This window comes from Bos taurus, chromosome 7, assembly GCF_002263795.3.
Source record: "Bos taurus isolate L1 Dominette 01449 registration number 42190680 breed Hereford chromosome 7, ARS-UCD2.0, whole genome shotgun sequence".
NCBI classification, from domain to species: Eukaryota; Metazoa; Chordata; class Mammalia; order Artiodactyla; family Bovidae; genus Bos; species Bos taurus.
In genome coordinates this window covers 66,066,301-66,084,836 of record NC_037334.1, presented here as the reverse complement: position 1 = coordinate 66,084,836, position 18,536 = coordinate 66,066,301, and the positions used below count along the sequence as shown (strand labels likewise).

Here is an 18,536-nt window from a genome sequence, read left to right as displayed (position 1 = left end):
ATGAGATGCCACGCCAGAGCTGTGAAGTGAGTTTCAGATATCAGAACCAGAACAGACCTTAGCAACTGGGGATCCATCATCAGTGATGGATGTCTGTCTCAGTACTGAGTGGTAAATGAGCTGTCTGCACAGAGCTGAGAGCCATGACTGGCTGCCCTTTGAAATGGAGACTGGAGTCATTCAGGAAATAGCGAGGAAATTGATCATTTGCCCTGAGACAGAAGAATCACCTGTGAGAAATTAGAACCCTTGCATCACACATGTAGATGTGGGCTCTGAATTAGAGGTATCAGAATCCCCATCCCAAAGAAAACATGCAGTACTGGTTCAGGACAGTGAAATCCACAGGGCACCATTAAAAGCTTGCTCAAAATCATTCCTATGGGAATGCCTCTATATCCCAGAATACAGAAACCTCCATTAGGAAATAGCACTTTCTGAAACTGCAAGTACAAATTACAAGAGGAAATAAGAGTACACAGATTTTTTTTTTTTTTTTTTCAAAAATGTATACCAACCCCCCCCCACCAAACAATAGAATAACCAAAAATTATCTATTCTCTTGTGTGACTTCTGGTTTTAGGTGTGGGATACTCTCCAGGAAGAGCCTCTGTGCAATTTCCGGGGACATCGAGGTCGACTGCTTTGCGTTGTGTGGTCCCCGTTGGATCCAGATTGCATCTACTCAGGGGCAGATGATTTCTGTGTGTATAAATGGCTCACTTCCATGCAGGAACACTCCCGACCTCCTCAAGGTCAGTCAGAACCTGGAGCCTATAAGGGCTTGCCTCATTCCCTTTTTCCTTCAGTAAGTTACCAGTCATGCAAGGAGGACATTCATGCAGAGCAATAGAGCATTATGGTGGGAATGGAAGCCTGGGCAAGGATAGTAGCCCCAAGGGGTCTGAAGACAAACCTGAATAGTAACAAGTATACCTAGCACCCAGATCTTGTTTTCTAAATATCAGTCTCTTAAAAGGAACCTACCAGGGCTTCTTGGAGAAATGGCTAGCTCCAGGTTAGGCAGAAAAAATGTAAGATAAGTCTGCAGCATCATTTGCCACAAAAGTATAACTGAGGTCATCAAAAGGACAAAGAAACCAGCTTGAAGGGGCTGGCTACCCAAATGTGGGATAATCTGAACTTGAAGATAATTAACAGGAGAATTTCACTTCTGGCTATAAGAGACTAACTGGAACCAGAATTTCCCACCCACCAGAAATAGCTAGAAAACTAAACAGGCTATATAAACAACTAGAAATGTACTCAAGAAATGAAACGATACATCCACATAAAGACTTATAAAAGAATCATTATAGTTTAATCTGTAATTGCCACAAACCAGAAACAACACAAATGTCAGCTGGTAAATAAACTGTGGTATATATCCTATAGTGGAACTATTCAACAATAAAAAGCAAGTAGCTACTTATAAATACAACAAAATGGGTGAATCTCAACGATTATGCCTAGCAAAGTAAGCCTGGCAGAAAAGACTGAACACTGTATAGTACTAATATAGAGCATGAAATGTAGTTGTAAATCATATGAATTTCTAAAACAGACAAAACTAAGCTACAGGGATAGCAAATCAATGCCTGCCCAGGGCTCAGGGAGGAGGGGAATCTACTACAAAGAGGCATGAGGGAACATTTTGAAATAATGGCAACAGTTTTATTTTTGGTGGTGGGTTACCTGACTATACATCTGTCTAAATTCATAAAAACGTTTAAAAATCTGGTATTTTTTCTTGTGTTAAATTATATCTCAGTAAGATGACTTGAAATCAAAAGATAAAAGCTTTCGAAGTAAATAAGTAATAGTAAAGGATTAAAACATTAAATAGGAATTCTTAAGTCCATACTGACAAAAATAAATGAAGAGTCTAAATAAACAGAGAGAAGCAAAAGTTCTTTTCAGCAGAAGGCCACCTAGTAAGTGTAGACCGAACGATGGAACTGAACATTGCCATTTGGCCATAATCACAGTAACAATTTTTAGCACAACTAGTGGGGACAAAGCTGCAAGGTGCCGCCCTCCTTATTCAAGTAGTCAAGTAAGTGTTAGTTGCTCAGTCGTGCCCAACTCTGTGACCCCATGGACTGCAGCCCACCAGGCTCCTGTGTCCATGAGATTTTCCAGACAAGGATACTAGAGTGGATTGTCGTTTCCTTCTCCAGGGGATCTTCCCGACCCAGGGGTCAAACCTGGGTCTCCCGCACTGCAGGCAGATTCTTTACCAACTGAGCTACAAGGGAAGCACACCAAGTAATCAAAGGGAAGCACAAATAATGAGACAAATAGAAATGATGTGCTACCTCACAGGCTGCACCAGGATAAACACAGCCTCACTGCTTTGTATTGCAGCTGAAAGTGTGTAACCTAATCATGCAAAACATAAGGCAGACCCAATTTGAGGGAAATCAGACAAAATATCCTGTGATCTTCATGAGTTTCTAGTCATGAAAGTCAAAATAAAATCTGAACCTGTTCTAGGCTGAAGGAAACTAGAGATGTAACAAGCCAGTGCAACATGTAGTCCTGGAGTGATTTCCTTTTGCTATAAAGGACACTTCTGGTGTAACTGGTAGAACTTGAATGAAGTGGGAATGAATAATCTATCAGTGTTAATTTCCTGATATGAATGGTTGTGCTGTGATGATGTAGGAGAATGTCCTTGTTTGTAGGATATACACTAAAGTATTCAGGGGTAAATGGGCATCGTGTTTATGATTTAATGAAATCTGAAAAGGGTTTGGTTTGGTTAACATTTTGATAATATAACTAAGACTTCATTGGGAAGTGGGGGGAAAGGTAAGAATGTTATCAAAAAGAAGAGCAATAAGGTTTTGAAGTTTATTTCCTAGAGTGCTTTTAACCCAAATATATACTTTAATTTATCCTTTTCTGAACTGTGATTTCTATAGGCAAGAAAAGTATTGAATTAGAGAAAAAGCGGCTCTCTCAACCTAAACCAAAGCCCAAAAAGAAGAAAAAGCCCACCTTGAGAGTGCCTGTAAGGCAAGAATTATGTGATGGGAATGAAGAAGAGAGTGTAAAGGAGAGCCTGGGCCCTATTGAAAATGGCGTGTCAGACCAGGAGACTGAGGAGGAAGCCCGTGAGCCAGAGCCACCCTGTGGTGTCACCGCAGCGGGTATGTAGCCCAATCTCATGTTTCACTCTCTTGCACTTAATAGTCCTGACCAGGAAACTAAGTCAGGTCTACCTTTGTAGTGTTAAGGGAATCTAATGGATGATTGGGATGGAAATAGTAAAGTCCTCTAGAGAAAACTTACCAACCTGGGCAGATAAAACTGTGGAACACAGTGAAGCTGGGGCAGCGTATACATAGAACCTTACAAGTAAGGGTAAGTTTTTAAAGTTGTGATGGCTAGAATCTTTATAATTTTCCTTAGGTCAATTAGTCTACAGATTCCTGGAAGGCAGTTTGAGAGGTGGGGAAAGGGAGACTGACTACCCACGCTTCCTGTCTGAAATATTTCATCTTATATTTGGGGTAATAGATAAAATCACACTGTAAAGACTGGGATAGCTCTTAATTTTTAAAAAGAACTAGATTCTACATTGTTTTCATCCAAACTTTTTTCTTTCTCCCCATAATATAGTTTCTAAAGAACCAATTATCTGCACTCCAGCAGCCTTAGGTTTTGAAAAGTCAAAAAGCACCATTAATAACAAAGTCACTTTACTGAAAAAGGAGGTACCTAAAGAGAAGCCAGGTTGGTATCTAATAACTAAAATAATTTGTTAAAGCATCCTCATTACATGTAAATGAAAACTCAACAGAGTATGGGTTTCGGTTTTATTTTAGGTTTTAAATATTTGTGTTTTGATTTGGGGTCGTTTTTTTAGTACTTGGAAGAACTGTCATTTTGTAGTTGTTGATGTTGGTTCAGAACTTTCACAGGGATTCTGTGTGTGTTGTAAACACTACCCCCAGCTACTACTAATTTAATGTGAAAGCTTCCTTCTAAGAGTGGGAACGTTCTCCGCTCAGCAGTATTCCTCCAGTGGGTTGCATACACAGTGGACATGCATTCAGTTTGGGGTTTATAATCAGTCTTCCTCAGATGGTCTGTACTTGTATTACATTTCAGAAGCCTTAATCAAGAAGCGAAAAGCTCGTTCCATGCTTCCACTGAGTACAAGTCTGGACCACAGATCCAAAGAGGAGCTTCATCAGGACTGTTTGGTATTAGCCACCGCCAAACACTCCACAGGTATAGAAATAAACTTCCCTGGCCCATCCGTAGTCTTCTGAGAACTGGCACATATGTGCTTTTTTGGATGTTTAATGGATGAGGCAACAGATGTCCAAAACTGTTGTGTTTCTGCATCATGCCTGCTGCAGCTCTGCACTCTGACCGCTATCAACGTTCCCCAGTGCTTTGGAGACATAATGCTCTGCTTCTCTGTTGTCAGGTTGTTGCCAGCCATCTGTGTGCTGGAATTGGTATAATGGCGTAAATATCTCGCTATCAGTCAGTTCCATCAACTGTTTTTCCCCAGTAAACAGCATGTACACGTAGAAAAGAACATCATTTGTTTATTGGAAATATACCCTTAATATGGCAGTTCTTTCAAAAATTTTTGATGGCAATTTTTGTTTATAGGTTTTTTGGTTTTAACTTTTCAATGCCCTCACTAATGTGTGTTATTCTGACATTACAGCAACTATTTTTCTTTTTAATTTTGAATTTTATGTGTTGAAAAGGGATGCACATGATAAAACGAAATTCAAACAGTATAAAGAGAAAATAAATGTCCTTCCCATCCCTCATCCCACTCTTCCGTTTCTCCCCTGAAGCCACTCTGTTATCATTCAGTTGCCTTTTTCAAAAACAGTCTATATTGAATCCCTCTGTGGAAGATTCTAGTTTACATTACAGACTTTGCTTGTTAGTTTTTTTGGTCTGTTTTTTTTTTTTTTACTGCATTTAAATGCACTGAATTTGCAGTTGATTTTTTAACATTCCTCCTTCCTCCCCACCCCCAAATTTTCCTTTGAGCAAACTTCAAACTAAACTGTCTTATTGGATTTTGCCAAGACTGAGCCTAAAAAGCCTGAAGTATTTTCATATTTTGCTATCAGTAGGGGTCTCTGTTAGGGTACACAAGAGCACAGGACTCTTTGTCTCAGAATCTGAAATGGGCATTACAGACATACAGTCAGAATTAACTGAACAGAAAACGGTAATGTATTAAATCACTTTCATCTGAATTTTGGTCTTTTTGAATTAGCAGGGCCAAACGAGGATGTGTCTACTGATCTTGAGGAAAGATTTCACCTGGGGCTTTTCACAGACAGGGCTACCCTGTACAGAATGATTGAGGTTGAAGGTGAGGCAAGTCCAGTCAACACATCCTGTCCATCTTTATGCTTTCCTAACACTTTGTATGTACTTCTTTTATGGCTCCCATCTTGTGGCATGGTAATGACTAGTTTTACATGTCAGCTAACTAGGCTTTGACTTCTGTTTGCAAGTTCAGATACCCCTTGCTCACATCTATCACAGGACCCTAAACTTTGGTGTTCATTCTGAGTGACTGAGTACAAGTGAAAGTGGGTGGGTGGACAGATGCCTGAGTGGGTGTCAGGCCCCATTACAAACACTCTGGGAAGTGACTTACCCATCAGCCAGTGACTACATATTCTAGAAATTTATTCCTCTCTTTCATCCTGCCTTTCTTTTTCTAGAAGACAGTACAGACAAATGTTTCTGAAACATCTTCCAAATATTATTTCTCCTCCAAACAGGAAAAAGTCACTTGGAAAATGGCCACCCCGAGTTATTTCACCAGCTCATGCTTTGGAAAGGAGATCTAAAAGGTGTTCTGCAGACTGCAGCAGAAAGAGGGGAGCTGACAGACAATCTCGTGGCTATGGCACCAGTCGGTATGTTCTTTACCACAAAAGCTCTAGCCTCTCTAGGGTACATCCACTAAAGATAGACATTGTCTTGAAAGACAGTTTGGCCAACTATAATGATTAAGTTTAAAATCCACATACCCTTTGACTCAGCAGTTCTAACTGTAGGAATTTAACTGTACCTACACATGCAAAATGACAGATAACATGGACCATGATTGCAGCAGTATCTGTAACAGCAAAGATCACAAGAACCTCGATGTCTGTCTGTATAAGACTGGTTAAATCATGTATTTTTATACAGTAGAAACTCCTTCCGATAACAAAAAACTGAGTCAGCTCTGAGTATTCTGATATAGAATGGAGCTCCAAAGTTTAGTAAGTGAGAAGAATCGAGGTATAGATGCACAACATAATATTTAATACTGTCATTTATACATGTGTGGTTGTATATTCATAGACTGTTGCCAAAGGTTTCAAAAGAAACCAGTAATAATAGTTGTCTCTAGGGAAAGGAATTTGGACAAGTCTGGGGCCTGGGACAACTCCAGGATAACAAGGAAATTTTTTAGGCCATGCCGCATTTTGTAGTTTTTTATTCAAGTATGCCAGAGAGAGGGAGAGAAGTACACAGGTCATGAGTGTACCTGAATTTCACTAACTGAATACACCCTTGTTAACTAGCACCTATATCAAGAAATACAACATTCTCAGCACCCTAGAAGCTTCTCTCATGCACTTTTTCACTCAGTCTGCATACACCCAAACAAGGGTAAGCACTGTCTGACTTCCATACTCTTGTACATTTGAATGTTGTACTGTTTTTTTTATGTATTGCATAATCAAAGAAACAATTTACATTTCAAGGTATAGGGATGGGGAGAGAGAGATGAAAGAAATGATCATAACAGCAACTAATTACTATCTAAATGTTCTGCTTAATGCAGTGACTAACAACAAACATTTTCTTTTTTATTCCTAAAGCCGGTTACCATGTGTGGGTATGGGCTGTAGAAGCTTTTGCCAAACAACTGTGTTTTCAGGACCAGTATGTCAAGGCTGCCTCTCACCTGCTTTCTATCCACAAAGTGTATGAAGCTGTGGAGCTGCTCAAGTCAAACCATTTCTACAGGTCTGTATGACCCAACAGTTGAACTAACAGGTGGATGTGATATGAAATTAACCTATATAACAGTTCTGTTTCTTGACAACCACCATAAAACCTTTACCGTAATTAAACATCTCAAATGTATACAAATACTATGTTCACTAGCTTAACAACATCAACACATCCACCACCTATACTTAACAAAATGTTAACTCTCAGCAATATTTGCCACTGGTCTTTTTTTAAATTTCTTTATAAAGTATCACAAATAGAGAAAACAGCATGATACAAATTAACAACTTAATGAATTATTAAAAGAAGAAATTTTTTAACCTGGGAAGGAAGTAGTATTCCAGACGTGGCTGAATTGCCTTTCCCCAGTTCTGTCCTCATCCCTTCTCTAGCAGTAACCACTCTGAGACTGATGCTATTCAAGTTAATACTGTTTCACTGCAATGCGTATGTAAGTACAGAAAACAAAAGCAACAAAATATGTCTTCTTTGAAAATTTTTATTAGTATTTTTTTTTAATTTATTTGACAACTAAGACTGGGTCTTAGTTGCTGCACGTGGGATCTAGTTCCCTGACCAGGGATCGGACCCCAGCCTTCTGCATTGGGAGCTCAGAGTCTAAGCCACTGGACCACCAGGGAAGTTCTCATAATATTTCTTATACACAGCATACAACTGGGTTTTCTTTTTTTATCTAGTCTGACAGTCTCTACCTTTTAATTGCAGTGTTTTAATGTAAATATTGGTGTGACTGATTTAAGTCTACCATCTTGCTATTTTTTTTTCCTCCTTTCTTTCAGACTCTTTTTATCTCCAATACTGGCTTCTCAGCTATAATCCTTTATTTTCTTAATGGTTACTTTAGGATTTATGATGAGCATTTCTAATTTATCAGTTTACCTCCAATAATATTGTACCAGTTCTTGCATATGTCACGCTTCTTTCTTTCTTCCTCTCCATTCCACTGTTGCTGTCGTATATTTGACATACTATGCACATGTTATAACCCCACATAACAATGTTAGAATTTTTGCTTTAAACAATGAGTTGTCTTTTTAAGTTTTTAAACATTTTCTTATTTTTGCCCATATAGTTATTCCCAACATTTTCCATACTCTTCAGTTCAGTTCAGTCGCTCAGTCGTGTCTGACTTTGCAACCCCATGAATTGCAGCACACCAGGCCTCCCTGTCCATCACCAACTCCCGGAGTTCACTCAAACTCACGTCCATTGAGTCGGTGATGCCATCCAGCCATCTCATCCTCTGACGTCCCCTTTTCCTCCTGCCCCCAATCCCTCCCAGCATCAGTCTTTTCCAATGAGTCAATTCTTCACATGAGGTAGCCAAAGTACTGGAGTTTCAGCTTTAGCATCATTCCTTCCAAAGAACACCCAGGGCTGATCACCTTCAGAATGGACTGGTTGGATCTCCTTGCAGTCCAAGGGACTCTCAAGAGTCTTCTCCAACACCACAGTTCAAAAGCATCAGTTCTTCGGCACTCAGCTTTCTTCACAGTCCAACTCTCACATCCGTACATGACCACAGGAAAAACCATAGCCTTGACTAGACAGACCTTTGTTGGCAAAGTAATGTCTCTGCTTTTCAATATGCTAAGTTGGTCATAACTTTTCTTCCAAAGAAAGTGTCTTTTAATTTCATGGCTGCAGTCACCATCCGTAGTGATTTTGGAGCCCCAAAAATAAAGTCTGACACTGTTTCCACTGTTTCCCCATCTATTTCCCATGAAGTGATGGGACCGGATGCCATGATCTTCGTTTTCTGAATGTTGAGTTTTAAGCCAACTTTTTCACTCTCCTCTTTCACTTTCATCAAGAGGCTTTTTAGTTCCTCTTCACTTTCTGCCATAAGGGTGCTGTCATCTGCATATCTAAGGTTATTGATATTTCTCTCAGCAATCTTGATTCCAGCTTGTGCTTCTTCCAGCCCAGCGTTTCTCATGATGTACTCTGCATATAAGTTAAATAAGCAGGGTGACAATATACAGCCTTGATGTACTCCTTTTCCTATTTGGAACCAGTCTGTTGTTCCATGTCCAGTTCTGTTGCTTCCTGACCTGCATATAGGTTTCTCAAGAGGCAGGTCAGGTGGTCTGGTATTCCCATCTCTTTCAGAATTTTCCACAGTTGATTGTGATCCACACAGTCAAAGGCTTTGGCATAGTCAATAAAGCAGAAATAGATGTTTTTTCTGGAACTCTCTTGCTTTTTCCATGATCCAGCAGATACTGGCAATTTGATCTCTGGTTCCTCTGCCTTTTCTAAAACCAGCTTGAACATCTGGAAGTTCACAGTTCACATATTGCTGAAGCCATCCTCTTATGTAAATCCAAAGTTTCAGTTGTTATCAATTCCTTCTTCACCTGATGAACTCCAACATTTTTTTTCTAGTGTGATTCCACTGGTGACATACTCCATCAACTTTTGTTTGTCTGTAAAAGTCTTTAATTTTGACATTATTTTAAAGAATCTTTCAGTGGGTGTAGACTTCTAGGTTTCTAAGGTTTTGTCTTTCTGTGCATCACAGATATCATTCCATTTTTTCTTGGCTTGCACTGTTGACTACTGTATTTATTCTTATCTTTGCTACATAGGATTTTTTTTTCCTGTTTGTAGGACTTTATCCACCACTGATTTTTCAGCCATTTCATATGGCTTTGATGAGACTTTCTTTTTGTTTATCCTCTTCTGGTTTGTTGTCTTCCTTTAGAGCATGTTGGACACTTTTGGCAAGCCGTCAAGTTCCCTGCATATCAGCTTGATCTTCTCATGGCTGTTTTTAAGCTTTCTTAGGGCAGGTGCAGAAAAATCCATACACTAGAATTAGTTTGCCCTCCTACCTTCTAGTATCTTTACTGAATGCGTTGTGTAATTCAACAAATCAGAATTAGATGTCAGGGTGGTCAAAACTTGTATGTCTCCTGCCCTGAATGAGCCCTAGGAATTAGTCAGCTTATGTTTCCCTGATTATTCTTTGCCCAGCCTTAAGGCCTTTCCTCCATGTACAGCTTTGTGTTTAAACCAGAGACTCAACAGTATGCATAAGCACCACTGTGGAGCTCTTTCTCTGAACAGCTTCTTGCTTCTTACTATCCCGCCCCACAAATCCCAACTGCTTCGTCTCCATTCAGCCCTAACTGTGGAGGCTCTGCTGGGGTTTCTTCTGGGAAGATGGTTTTAGGCAGAAAGCCAGGGCCAGGGCCAGGATTGCGCTCACAGCATGTTTTCTTTTCTCCAGGATGAAAGTCCTGTGCTGCCTCGTGTCCAGTGTTTGCAAACACTTGGTTTTGTACCTATTTTCTCCAGTCTTTTAATTTTGTGACAGGAGAATACATATGGTCTTAGTTATCACCCCGTCATGGCTGGAAATAGAGGTCTTCTTAATATTGCTCTGTCTAAATCACTTTAGTCTAAAACACTGACTCCAGCTACAACTTTAGGTTGGATGCAAACCAGAAGTTGTATGTCATTTGGAAAATAGTAGTTGAGTGAGTTACACAGATCCTCCAAATGGTAATGCATTTCATTAAAATGTATAAAAAAATGACATTCCTTACTTCATCAGAAAAGCCTTTCTAACTTTGGGGAAGCTGTCAGGTTCCCAGTGAGACAGACAAGATTCCTAAAACTCTAATTTTCACTTGAAAGCTCAGATTTTATCACTGGCAACAGTACTCTTTTGGTTGGTTTCCATGAAATGATAGGCTTACTTTGTTCATTTTTGAGAAAACATCTGCCAGATATTCAACGCTAAGTAACTATCGTTTGTATGTTAGTCATTCTTTCAAGAAGTAATGAGAAGTAATGAGGTTCCATCAATATTAACCTGACATTTAGTGAAATTAATCATTTTTCAAGGAAATTTACCTTTAAAAAAAACAACTATAAGAGCCACTACCTCCTGGATCCTTGCTCTGGGTGCCAGCAGTGTACCCACCATTGCTTTTGCATCATCAGTACAAATGTCAACACAGTAAGAAAAGGCAAATAATCTCGACATTATTATGAAAATAGTCTTGACCTCGTGAACCCCCTGAAAGGGCCTTGGAATTCACAGACGACACTTTAAGTACTGCTGACCTAGGTGAAGAACGGGTGAAAAGTGCAGCTTGCGTGTTCTAACTTGCCCTGAAATGCAGGAATACAGTTGTTTTATGGGAAGTTGGAGTAAGACAGACCACAGAGAAGGCTTATCCTATCTTCCAACCAGCTCCTAGCACTTTTTTCAGATTGGCTCATTACCTCTTCTTTCCTTTAGGGAAGCTATTGCAATTGCTAAGGCCCGGCTGCGCCCAGAGGACCCAATCATAAAAGACCTGTACCTCAGCTGGGGAGCCATCCTAGAAAAAGACGGCCACTATGCCTTAGCAGCAAAATGGTAAGTCTGAGTGCACCCAGACAGAGAAGAGCTTCTGCAAAGAGCAGGACAAGAGTGGAAGTAAGTTTAGAGGTGGGGGTGAAGTGACTAGCAAATTAAAAAGCATATGTCTATTAAATCCAGCTTCATTAAGATTCAGCAAGGTCTACCTACTTGGTATTTACATAAGTCACCATAGCTATTCAAGAAATCCTAGTAGCGGATTCAGAAGTTACTCCTTTCTTCAGGGATGTCTTGCATCATTAAATTTGGAAAAAGGGAGGGAATGACTCTTGAGCTTGGGTTCAACTCAGCGACTGCTGGGGTTCCTCTATGTCCTTAACCTCCATGATGCTGCCTGTTTCTCTGCCATGCTAGCCTCAGCCTTCTCAGGGACAGCCTCAGACAGAGACACAGCTAGGACCATAGGAAGCCATGCAAGTCAGAGTGGACAGAAAGAAATGATTCGATCCTCTGGGGAGCAGGAGTAGGCAGTCTTTTTATGTTTGATTTTTCTTTTGTATCTTAGCTATTTAGGGGCCACTTCAGCTTATGATGCAGCCAAAGTTCTGGCCAAAAAGGGGGATGCGGCATCACTTAGGACGGCAGCAGAGTTGGCCTCCATCGTGGGAGAGAATGAGTTGTCAGCTTCCCTGGCTCTAAGATGTGCCCAAGAACTGCTTCTGGCCCGGAACTGGGTGGGAGCTCAGGAGGCCCTGCAGCTCCACACAAGTCTAAAGGTCAGTCTTTTTGCCTCTCCTGCTTTTAGGAGGGAGCCCCGGGTCCTCTCCAGTCATATTCCAAGTGCATTACCCAGTTGCACAAGCTGAACCAATCTGGCAGGTATTCTTAGAAGTATCCAGCAAGCCCTGGCCATACTATCCCATTGAAGTACCCTGGGGCTTGCAATTGCCATATTCAGAGTAAGAGATAGTGTGGTTCTCGACAGTGATTCTCATTGCTTAGCAGTTGAATATCCCTTTAGTCAGCTCAGCCCCTGTGCTTTCTTCACTGATGTAATCAGCACAAAAATGAAGAGGGAGAGGGTCTGCTTTGAAGAGGGAGAGGGTCTGCTTTGAAGAGGGAGAGGGTCTGCTTTGAAGAGGGAGAGGGTCTGCTTTGAAGAGGGAGATGGATCAGCTTTAACAGAAATCACCGTGCTCTGCCTGTAGAAGCCCTCCTCAGCTGCATGCCATAGTGAATTTGGGTAAAATCAAAACATTCTGTTAGGGACTTCCCTGGTGGTCCAGTGATTAAGAATCCACCTTGCAATGCAGCATATGCGGGTTCTATGCCTGGTCAGGGAACTAAGATCCCACATGCCACAGAACAACTAAGCCTGCGCGCCACAAGTACTGAGCCTGCGCGCCACAAGTACTGAGCCTGCGCGCCACAACTAGAGTCCACGTACCACGAAAGATCCGTGTAACCACAACTAAGACTCGACGCAGCCAAATTTAAAAAAAAAATTTTTTTTCATTAAATCTTTTGTTCCCATCTGGTTAAAAAATCAGTAACTTTTTCAATTTATGTCTTTTTCGACATATCAACACTGTCTTTTTCAATATATCAACACTGCGATTATCTTAAAAGCCTCAGCAAAAACGAGTTTTGAAAACATGTAAACATTTGATTCATTTTAGAAAATTTTGCTTGTCAGATATTATATGAACTTTTTTAGTTCCTCTGTCCCTTCAGTAGAATAACTGGGCCTAACGACAGTTCCTAGCTAAATGTTCAAAGCCCAAGAAAAATACTAGGTGAAGAGGTAGCTTTCTGGGAACTGCAGAACAAAAGTGGAGGCAAAAGTGGAACATCTTCAAAGATAGTATCACATGGCACATTATTTGCAGAGTGACCAAACAGAGGGAGATTAATTTATCCACCACCACCACAAAAAAAGTTTCCAGAATGGTTATTTAGCACTTCTTTTTTTCCTCTTACTATCCTTAACAAAGCAAGAAGACTAGGCCTTTTGTCTGTGTTCTGTTCTATTCCAGTTGGTTCCCTCTGTTAAACCCACTTGGATGTAGCCCCTGACCACTGCCCCAGGTCTCAGACCCACACAGCTCATCTGCTCCAGCACTCTGCCCATGATGCTTTAACTTTTGTATTCCTTCATCTGAAGTCTGGGCGGAGGAAGGAACGAGATGAGTCCAGCCGATCTTTTCTCACACTGGCCACAAATCTTAAGTGGCTTAAATATCAGTGAGTAGAGCTATAGTTAGGGTTTCATGTTATAAAATATAGTTGCTTGAGCTCTAAGAATTGTGTGGGTAGGAATTCCCAAAAAGGCTAGGATCCCAAAGATCCTATAAAAATCATCTATTAGATCACCTCTTCCCTCTCCTCCACCCCTTCATACAAGACTCACGTTGGGTTGGCAGCCCACTGAGAGGGTATGGTTGCTGCAGATACAGAGGGGGAGAATCTGAGGGACTGGGGAAAGTCCTAGATAATGGAGCATTTCCCTGTATAACAGTTCCTCTCCTTTGTTTTTGGGCTTCAGGGTCAGAGATTGGTGTTTTGCCTTCTTGAGCTACTGTCCAAGCACCTGGAGGAAAAGCAGCTCTCTGAGGGCAAAAGCTCCTTTTCTTCTTACAATGATTGGCCCACAGACAGCGAAGGGTCCTTTGTGGAGAGGGTGACTGCAGTATGGAAGAGCACCTTCGGCCTCGACTCCCCAGAGCAGTACCAGGCAGCATTTCAGCAGCTGCAAAATATCAAGTACCCATCTGCTACAAGTAACACTCCCTCCAAACAGGTATGCCTTCTGCTTGAGCTTCTGATATTAGTCACTCAGTAGTAAGACTTCGCTAACCCCTGTCTAGTATAATAAGGAAACATGTAGAATGCCAGTTTGCATTTCAGAAAAGACTAAGCCAGGCCCAGGAAAGTGGAAAGATCCCTTCAGGGTAATTAGAGCCCTTTATCTCTGAAGTTAAGTCTTTGATCGGCATTCCCTTCTAAATTAAAAAAAAAAAAAACAGTCTGAAAACAACAACCAAAAAAAGCAGATAATAAGTACCCATCAATTGGAATTAATAGATATTCATATTCTGTCATTTTTGCTTCACAGTCTTTTGGTTTGGTTTTGTATATTTTGCTTTTAGTTAAAGAAATACAACCAAGTTGAAGTCCCTCAGTGTTCCCTTGCCCAGTCCCATTCCCCTGCCCTAGCTCACCAACATTCTAGCCCCTGCATCAGACCATGCCCTGCATCAGACCATGTGTTATTTTGTGGCTTGCTTATGTGACCCTTGTTTATAAAATCTGTCCATATTGATAGGAAGAGAACAAATTGATTCATTACAGCTGCTCTACTCATCCTATGAAAACATCTCAGTTTATCCACTTTTTTTAATGAGAAAACATTATTATATTTTTGAGGAACGAGATGTTCTCAAGTAGTATATAGCACTTTGGAAAACTGTGTGGCTGTTTCTTATAATTAAACATATACGCACGATGACCAAGCAACCCCACTGCATAGATGTTTCACCAAAAGAAGTGAACTCAGGTGTCTACACAGTCTAGTACAGGAACGTTCATAGCAGATTGGTTCATATAGCCAAACAGAAACAACCCAAATGTCCATCAGTTGGCAAATGGGTATACAAACTATAGTATTTCCGTATAGTGGAAAACTATACTATACAACAATAAAAAGGAACAAATTACAAATGCAAAAAGAATATCAGTGAATCTTGAAAGCACTATGATAAGTCAAAGAGTCAAGTCACAAAAGACTACAGACTCTACCGTTCCATTCATATGAATTCTAGAAAAGACAAAATGATACTGGCAAAAACTAGATCAGAGGTTGCCAAGGGATGGGGAGAGGGGAGTTGACTGCAAAGGGGTTTAAAGTGAAAATATCATATCCTATGTCTTGATTTTGGTGGTGGTTATACTAAATGTATGTATATATACATATGCTTGTCAGAACTCATCAAATTGCACACTTAAAATTGAAAATTTTCTTAATTACACTCCAGATTTTCTTTTATTTATAAAGCTTTTAGTTCCAGAAACTCACTTTTTGTTTTAATTAAATGCAAATATCAAGGCATTTTCTTAGCCTGAACAGACTTTAAAACTAGACTGTATACTGCTGTGCAACTAAATATGAATGTTTCCAATGAGGAAGTAAGAATGGGTGGTGGGGATAGGAGGACTTTTCTTAAATGTGAACTGTGTGTACTTCCCAAATGCTGTAAATAGGAGCATTTCTGGTGTCATCCCAGTCCTTGCTGTGCAAAGATGTTTACCTGAGACTCTGGCTCTTCTCTCCAGCTTCTGCTCCACATTTGCCACGACCTGACCTTGGCAGTGCTAAGCCAGGAAGCGGGCTCCTGGGACGCAGCTGTGGAAGGATTGCTTCGGGCTGTGATCCGGAGCTACGACTCAGCAAACTTCACCATCATGCAGGAAGTGCACTCAGCCTTTCTTCCGCAGGGTAAAGGACCCCCAGTCCCACTGGGGCACACCCACTGAAGGACGATACAACCACTGCCAGTGGTGTGGCACCAGGAGTACATAGGCTGTTGAAAGACATAGATGAGCCACTGTGTCATTTAGTACAAAGTTTGAATTCTCTTACCCAGACTCCTAAGAGGTAGTTAGCATGACTAAGCTGTTTTCCTTTACTGGTCCTACCTACCTTGCTGCTGCTGCTGCTAAGTCACTTCAGTCGTGTCCGACTCTGTGCGACCCCATAGACGGCAGCCCACCAGGCTCCCCCGTCCCTGGGATTCTCCAGGCAAGAACACTGGAGTGGGTTGCCATTTCCTTCTCCAGTGCATGAAAGTGAAAAGTGAAGTCGCTCAGTCGTGTCCGACTCCTAGCGACCCCATGGACTGCAGCCCACCAGTCTCCTCCGCCCATGGGATTTTCCAGGCAAGAGTACTGGAGTGGGTTGCCATTGCCTACCTACTTTAGTGTTCACTATATACTCTCCTACACACAGCTAGAGAGAGAAATAGCAGTGTACTCACAAGTTATAAAGAATGGAGAAAACATTCCTTGAGCTACACAATTGGTCACTGACCTAAAACATTATGGTTTTTCAGAACACAGTGGCATCTTAGCCCCAGAGCCTACAATGGGACTGATGAAATACTTCTTTCTGTCATGCTTTACATGGCTTGAAGCAATGAGGAACACTGTCTTAGGCCAGAAGCTCTGGCAGGCTTTTGGTGGAAAGCATGTGGTCCCACAGATCACTGCCGTTCTTTTTCTTGGGATCTGACTGGCCTCTTGGGTGACAGGAAACACGTGGGCAGGAAATCAGATTTCTGGCAGACAAAGAAATAAACAACCCTAAATCCTTTTCTTCTCTTGTAGGCTGTGACCATCTAAGAGACAAACTGGGTGATCATCAGTCTCCCACCACACCAGCTTTCAAAAGTCTGAAGGCCTTTTTTATTTACGGATGTCTATATGAATTCTGGTGGTCTCTCTCTGGGCCTTGCCCGGAGTCCAGTGTCTGGCTAAGAGCTGCTCACAGAAGTAAAACCTCTACTGAACAGAGCCAAGAGGTTGACAGTGTCAGCCCTGAAGAAACTGACCCCAAACCTTCCCAGCCAGAGCCAAGCAGGACTCCAGAACTAGACGTGAGACTTTCAGAAGAAGGTGAACAAATGCAGAACGCTTGTAAGGAGCTTTTGTCAGAAAAGCATGCTGGTCTCCAAAATGCACAGAGAACTGTTGCTGAAGTCCAAGAGACCTTGGCAGAAATGATCCGCCAACACCAGAAGAGTCAACTGTGTAAATCCACAGCAAATGGCCCTGATAAGAATGAACCTGAACAGGAAGGACAGTCCCTCTCTCATCCTCAGAACCAGTGGTAAGTACTGATTCAGTACAATGTGGAACTGAAATCCCCTGCTGGACTCTCACATGGAACTTGGTGAGGCTGATCACGTCACTTGGAAGCCCCACAGTGCAGTCATTAAGGCACAGGCTTTGGGGTCAGATGTGGGGTTCCAGTCCTGGTCCTGCTCAGTGACCTCAGGAGTCTTAATGTCTCTTGAGCTTTAGTTCCCTTATCCATAAATGGAGTACCAACCCTATCCTTGCTTGTTTTGACAAACAAAATCACAAATATTGTTAATAAAATAGTACAATGAAACCCTTTTGTGCAAGATTCCCAAAAAATCAGTCATGTAAAATAGGGAGTTGCAATATTACATCATTAATGAAAACCAGTTTTTCTTCTTTTGGCCACCCTCCCTGGCTTGTGGAATTTTAGTTCCCTGACCAGGGATTCAGTCTACGCCCTCAGCAGTGAAAACACAGAGTCCTAAACACTGGACTGCCAGGGAACTCCCAAAAACCATTGTTTTTTAATTTTTCAGTACTATCCCAAAAAAACACACAAAAAGGGTAGTGTACAGAATTACGCACCAAACTAAAAAATCCCAAATGATCAGATTGCTGCAGCGTCCTAATGACGGCTATTGAAAATAAGGGCCAGGTAGGTCACTGACCACTTTAGAGCCCCTTTGTATTGTCGCAGGGTACTCGGCTGTGCCATCTGCAGGGATCAGCAGTTACGCTGAGTACCTTTTACCTTATGTCCCCACCAGCAGAGGGCCTAAAATATCTTAACTAGTAGTCAATAAACTTACAGCTATTATTACTAACTTTTAAAAATTAAAATTACATTTGTCGCTCTAAAAACACAATTGAAATCTTGAGTCAAAGTTCTGAGTACTTCTCTAGTGAGCTGTACTCTAAGCAGCACTCTATGTTTGGTTTTAGTAATAAGAAAAGCATTAAACAGTTCTCTAACCAACAGCTCTTAACCTTTGATCAGAGGGCCCCTTTGAGAAGGTTAAGACACTCTTCCCAGAAAAAACGTGCATCCATATACCCCGAGGGGTAGGGACCCCTGCTCTGTCCAACCCATTACCCAGAGAAATCCAGGCCCTCCGCACTTGGCTGCAGGTTGAATCCCTTGAAGATCCTTAATTCTTCCTGGAGCTGTGTGTCTAAGAAGTGGGAATTTGCAAAGTGGTGAGGAATGATTCCGCATTTTGAAAACTTTATATCACATCCCATTAAATTCCCTTCTCTTAGCCTTAGTATAGTAAAGATGAAAGTTAAAGACCCAGGTGATAAAAGTAATTTACAACATAATGGATTT

General features: G+C 41.3%; 1 protein-coding gene across 2 annotated transcripts in view; it reads left to right on the top strand.

Moving 5' to 3' along the window:
* Positions 1 to 18,536, top strand: part of GEMIN5 (gem nuclear organelle associated protein 5) — a 39,902-nt gene that overhangs the window by 19,714 nt on the left and 1,652 nt on the right. Inside the window, exons 15-26 of one of the 2 annotated variants that reach the window (XM_010807536.4) lie at positions 584 to 755; positions 2,928 to 3,155; positions 3,628 to 3,741; positions 4,120 to 4,242; positions 5,267 to 5,362; positions 5,781 to 5,918; positions 6,876 to 7,023; positions 11,288 to 11,407; positions 11,916 to 12,126; positions 13,896 to 14,150; positions 15,683 to 15,845; positions 16,733 to 17,234. In XM_010807536.4, coding sequence (XP_010805838.2) covers positions 584 to 755; positions 2,928 to 3,155; positions 3,628 to 3,741; positions 4,120 to 4,242; positions 5,267 to 5,362; positions 5,781 to 5,918; positions 6,876 to 7,023; positions 11,288 to 11,407; positions 11,916 to 12,126; positions 13,896 to 14,150; positions 15,683 to 15,845; positions 16,733 to 17,234 — 2,270 coding nt within the window. Of the gene's footprint in view, positions 1 to 583; positions 756 to 2,927; positions 3,156 to 3,627; positions 3,742 to 4,119; positions 4,243 to 5,263; positions 5,363 to 5,780; positions 5,919 to 6,875; positions 7,024 to 11,287; positions 11,408 to 11,915; positions 12,127 to 13,895; positions 14,151 to 15,682; positions 15,846 to 16,732; positions 17,235 to 18,536 lie in introns of both variants that reach the window. The other variant, XM_010807535.4, reaches the window with a different exon arrangement.